Source organism: Lactuca virosa, chromosome 2 (genome assembly GCF_052849685.1).
Source record: "Lactuca virosa cultivar CGN04683 chromosome 2, Lactuca_virosa_CGN04683_v6, whole genome shotgun sequence".
In the NCBI taxonomy this organism is placed as follows: Eukaryota; Viridiplantae; Streptophyta; class Magnoliopsida; order Asterales; family Asteraceae; genus Lactuca; species Lactuca virosa.
The window spans coordinates 125,254,219-125,259,974 of NC_136427.1; the positions used below are offsets into that span (position 1 = coordinate 125,254,219).

General features: G+C 36.0%; 1 protein-coding gene across 5 annotated transcripts; it reads right to left on the reverse strand.

Annotated features, from left to right (window-relative positions):
- Positions 1-346: 346 nt before the first annotated feature.
- Positions 347-2,869, reverse strand: LOC145159458 (acyl-coenzyme A thioesterase 4, mitochondrial-like). Of its 5 annotated transcripts, none has more exons than XM_079078453.1 (6): positions 2,495-2,869; positions 2,308-2,414; positions 1,779-2,184; positions 1,027-1,677; positions 668-796; positions 347-556 (listed from the first exon to the last, which is right to left on the reverse strand). In XM_079078453.1, the coding sequence occupies exons 2-6, from the start codon at positions 2,376-2,378 to the stop codon at positions 419-421; spliced, it is 1,395 nt and encodes a 464-aa protein (XP_078934579.1). In that variant the 5' UTR covers positions 2,379-2,414; positions 2,495-2,869; the 3' UTR covers positions 347-418. The 5 variants fall into 5 exon arrangements, with proteins under 5 accessions (XP_078934579.1, XP_078934577.1, XP_078934576.1 ...); XM_079078451.1 differs by having other exon boundaries at positions 1,779-2,190; XM_079078450.1 differs by having other exon boundaries at positions 1,779-2,414.
- Between the last annotated feature and the right edge of the window lie 2,887 nt (positions 2,870-5,756).

Sequence of the window (5,756 nt, forward strand, 5' to 3'; positions counted from 1 at the left end):
AGGGTCATGGATTACAACTTCATGAAGGCTGGATTCCGGAAGGCAACAATGAAGTGACAAAAATGAAATTAGGGCATGTATTATTATACCTTCAGAGAGTGAGAACTAGAGTTGGGTGGGGGTGGTATAATGCAATTTTTTTTTTCTAAATTAAAGTTAGTTTAAGAAAATGTAAAAGAAATTATAAAGGGTATAAAGGTTTTTTATATGAGTGTAGAACCTAACACGATAAAAATTAAAATCACTAGGACCTTCTATGAGACCAAAAAGAGTTAAAGGACTAAAAGCCAGAATCTAGAAAACCATAAGGACCATTTATGAAGATTTGTCTAAAATAAATTAGTAGTTAAAGAACCAAACAAACATTACATTTAGCAATTGAATGTCATTTACATGATTAATCTCCAAGAAATTGTAACTACATTTGTTTCTCAGCATCCATGCGCTCAATAATGCGACGTGCCTCCTCCTCTGTAGCTGGAACAACACTACGAATTCTACCATTTCTCATGGCATCTGAAGAAGTTGTAAATGTGAAGTAGAACTTGTTGGATACCTTTGCCAAATTCAAATAATCATCCATCATTTACAATTTCACAAAAGTTTTAGAAACTTGCAAGTATTCAATCTAGATAATAATGTGCATATTTAGACATTTGGAGCTTACCTCAGCAGATCTAAACTCGGGCCTTGTCACATGAGCAACAACTTCCACATTGATCAACGGTTTGTCTGGATTCTCAAGTTCTGTGAACAAAACACACGACTTCAAACGCAAGAAATTTCCAACGTCCACCTGGCATCAACAAATCACATATTACATAAGTTCTATAAACTTTTACTAAATGACCATTTTACTCATACAGTATAACAAACAATTTTAAGGTTACGAGGATTAAAGAAAAAGGTCAAATAGGCGAAGAGTTGGTGTTTGAATACATTGATAAAGTATAAAAGGAATAACCATGTCTGAATGAGCTATATGAATGTGAGTAAATGACAATTTTACCCTTATGTAACACTTACAGGTTTCAAGAAATCGACATGATCAACCTCAAGAAAGAGTGGTGCACTTCCAGCAAAAGTATAAGCGGTTGCAAAAGCAAGCTCAAAAGCTCTTCGCATCAAAAACCCTCCAAAAATTCTACCATGTGTGTTCCTTTGTTGTGGCTGACATACCAATGAGTTTTGTAGACACGTGTCCTTTATAAGAATACTATCTCTATCAGCCAAAGCTGGCATGTCAATGAACACACGTCCTTCAGCCAACAATGCATTCAGCCTCTCTGCTTCCTTTTCGTTTTCAATCTCCTTCTTCTTTTCTTGTCTTCTCTTTTTCCTTAATTTGTTCCTCTCTTCTGCTTCTTTCCATAGGGATTTCTCCCTTTCAGTCTCGGGTGTGATCTGATTGATTATTGCTGATTTTCCCGTTTTGGAATCACGCGCCACAAAAGTGAAGTTGGCGACTAAAGCTTGTGAGTCTAGAGGATCGGATGTTTCTTCAGTGGGTTGAAGGACTTCTAACTGAATCTCCATGGAAGAACGACCAACCCAAGTAACAGCTCCGACTATTTTCAAATCAATGTCAACAAGAATCGGCTTTTTGATAACCATTTTGTCCACAGAAGCAGTCACTAGCAACAAGGAATCCGCCATGCCTGCATTATTGAAGCAGTGCTGTTTGTTTCACAGATCCAACAGAAACCACAACTGTTATAATCACGATGTTCTCTCATGAATGCATATAATCTGACAAAAAAGAAGGTAAAGGGGCGTACTTTGAAGGAGATGGTACCCGCGAGAGCATCAAGGTCTTCAAGCAATTTCCCCGCACGAATTCCGTTCCATGGATTCCTGTACTGTTCTCTGAGAATGTAATCGGAAGAAAAAGGGTAAAGAATGGTAGTCCGGCTGTGCGATGGAGTTTTTTCAGTAACGGAGTCGACATCCGAAGAAGGGGTGTCGAAAATGGATCTCGCTTGCCAAAGAGCATTTGTGGCCGGGGAATGATACATACCAGGCCACATACAGACAGGCTTGCGCAAGGAAGAACCGGCGTCAATGGCGGACACATCGTCATCTTGAAGATGTTGAGAATTAGGGCAAGATACAGTGGAGGCGACAGAATTGGGATCGATTCCGGTGAGCGAAGGTGGGTCTGGTGGCCCCGAAGAGGAATATGACCTGAAACTACAAAACAAACGATTGAATATTTGGGAATTTTTCGAAGAAAGATTCAAGCTTTTGTGTGGGTTACGACATCGATAATCGTAATTGTGATTCAGAGGGAGAAAACGAGTGGTGTACAGTGATGGGTATCTGAGTTTTTTCGTTAATGTTGTAACAGCAACACCATAACCGAATCTTAGTGCTCTCATTTCGTTTGATTTTCTTATGGAAAAGAGGAATTACACCTACAGAAACAAGATAATGTTATACATAATAAGCATCAAATAGGCAACCACAATGGATTTTAACCGATCCCCCTACTTACTAGGTCAGGTCTGCTACACTTTTTTCTTTCTTTCATGGGAGGCCCCGGAAGTGATGGTGAATGTTCCATGTGTTTGAAATTGAAATCAATTTGTCAAGAAACTTCTGCTAATATAATGGTAGTCATAAAGTATGAGACAGACATAGATGATCGATCCATCAAATGAAACCTTCCTTACCCCCTTGCCAAAAATAGGTAAAAGCAAGAAATTATGTTTCACATTTTGATGAAGATAAATTGATCGAGTTCTTTATGAAATGATTGAAAATCACACTTTCCAAGTTTCGTAACAGATGAGAATGAAAGATGAAGGAAGAGGTTAAGACCGTGGGTTGGTCACAACCAATCCGCAGGACTCAACTCCATCTCAATTCCGCCGTCTAAGAAAATGAAAATGGGTACCACTCGATAATATATATATTTTTTATTTTTATTTTTTTACTTTTTATGATTAAATTAAATAAAAAACATAATTTAAAACATATAAAAAAAAAATTAAAACCACATTACATTAATTACAAAACATAGAAAATTAAAGCTGAATTACTAAAAAAACATAAAAAACTAAACTTAAATTACTAAAACAACATAAAAAAACATAGAAAAATAAACCTAAATTACTAAAAAAAACATAAAAAAACATAGAACTTAGTTGCGATAGTTCTCGAGAATTTCTTGTTGAATTTTTAAAAACGCGTTTAAATTTTTTGGGTTGAGATTCGGTTGCGGTACCGTGTTTACAATTTGAAGATCGGTGAGTGTCATTTTTCGCCGACAAGCTTCCTATGTTGATTCAAAATTTTTTTTCTAAAAAACTTAAAGTTTTATCTATTTTGTAGTGTAAAATGTTAGTAAAACAATGGGTATTTATAGTTGTAGTTGATAAGTTTTAAATTGATTTTTTTTTTAATTTGCTAACGGTAGGATTTTTGTGGGTCAAATGGACCGTTGCCAAACACATCTCTGATTGGTCGTCTCACCTTGTCTTCGGACTCACGCCACAACCAGAGCACCGGCCATGGGGCGGTGTTCACGCGTCTTTCGCTGTGCCAGGTAAGATTTTCATGCGTGAAAAATCTTCAACTCCGGTTAGCCTAATAGTGACCGACCCATGGAGACATATCGGTAATGTTCTAGATAATGTTAGGCATGACTTGATTGTAAGGTCAAATTTAAGTCATGACGAGATTTGGCAAGTCATGAAGTTTTTCAAAACGTAACTAATTTATACATTAAAAAAGATAAATCATATAATTATTGAATTTTATCAAATATATCAGGTTTATAGAAATGTTATATTAATATCTAATATAAAAAAGTTAATAAAAACTTAATTATTTTAGGCCCTATCAAATAAAAAAACAAAAACAAAAACAAAAAACTCACACTTTGAAAAAAAAACTCGCGCTATAACACGATAATGCACGTTATTTGGACGTCACGTTTAACAAACCCGCTATAGACGTTTTCATAACGACTATACCACACATCTATCCATGTCACACCTTGAGGCACGCTTTTTAGAACCATGCATATAGGGATGCATAAAGACTAGGGGTGTGCAAAAAACCGCACAAACCGCACAAACCGTCCGCACCGCATAATGCGGTTTAGAATTTCGTGGTGCGGTTTGCTGTTCATCATTTTATCAAACTGCACTATGCGGTGTGGTTTGCGGTTTGTATTTATAAAACCGCGGTTCAAACCGCACCGCACCGCATGTAATATATATACTTTTTTTTTCTTTACTTTGTTATAACTTCAAATCACGATTTAGAAACGATGTATTTAAATATATTTCTTACAATAATCAAATATCTATAACGTAACATTAAATCACTATTAGATCAAGATCCCACTGTTTACAAGAACATAGCAACTATAACGGCAATATAAAGCAATAACAGTGACACTACAAAACTATAGTAGCATAAATCACAATTTATTAAAAACGATTTAACTTGAAAATTGTATTTGTTTTTATAAAATAAAAGCAATCAATTTTTTTAACCGGGTCAGTTTTTTGGTTTTTTGATAAATTTAATGTTGAACAACTCATCAAACCGCACAAACCGCAACCAAACTGCATAAACCGCCTGCATCAAACCGCACCGCATAACGCGGTTTTGAACATCTATGGTGCGGTTTGCGGTTTCTAAAATATTCAAACCGCATATGCGGTGCGGTTTGCGGTTTTGACTCTAAACCGCACCAAACCGCACCGCGCACACCCCTAATAAAGACCACATGTTTAAAGGGGTCTAATCTTTTGAATACAAAAAGAAACTAAGGGGGTGTTTATGAGTGTTTAACCGACTATTTTGTGTAAAATTGGGGGCTTATATGTCAGTAACCCAATGATTTATTGACTTATTAGTTTTTTAAAAATCAATAAGTTAGAAAGATGTTTGGTAAACATTAATTTTTCAGTGAAAAAAATGATTTTTTCAAAAAAGTTAGGAATTCCTATATTTTCCAAAAAGTCAATAATGAGTTTGAAAAGCAATCCTAAACACGCCTAAATTTCAATTTGGTGTATTTGGTTTACAAAAAGTCTAACTTTGAGAATAACTAATGGAAAAATCATGCCGAAACCTTTGGTTTTAATTCACTGCGTGTCTAGTCGTTGAGCATATAAAATCATCTTATTTTGGTCGTTAGACACAAACATATGCACTTGAGGCATCTTTCTTTCATCAGTCTCTCTTATACATGGTTTAAAATGTCAATCTCATACCTACTACTGACATTTTCAATATAAATATTTTTCATCTCGTTTCCCATTTTGCTTCATCTTGTAATGCATATGTCATGTTCATTTACCTAAAGAATCGCGTGTGCAGGCCTATGCTCGATCGGTCGATGATTGTGTTCATTGATGATATTTTGGTCTTCTCTAAGACCAAGAAGCAACATGAAGAACATTTAAGCGATGTTCTTGAGGTTTTAAGGAGGGAGAGACTTTATGCCAAAATATTCAAGTGTGAGTTTTTGTTGTGAGAGGTCGTGTTCTTGGGGCACCTCGTCAACCAAAATGATATTTTGGTTGATCATGTCAAGATTGAGGCAGTAATGCAGTGGGAGGTCCTGAAGACTCCCTTTGAGATTATAAGTTTTCTTGTCCTAGAATGGTATTATCGGAGGTTCATTCAAGATTTCACCAAGATTATAGTGCCATTGACTCGCTTGACCAAGAAGAGTATTGCTTTTCGTTGGGTTCTGAGCAGCAAACCGTGTTTGAGACTTTGAGGCAGAGGCTATG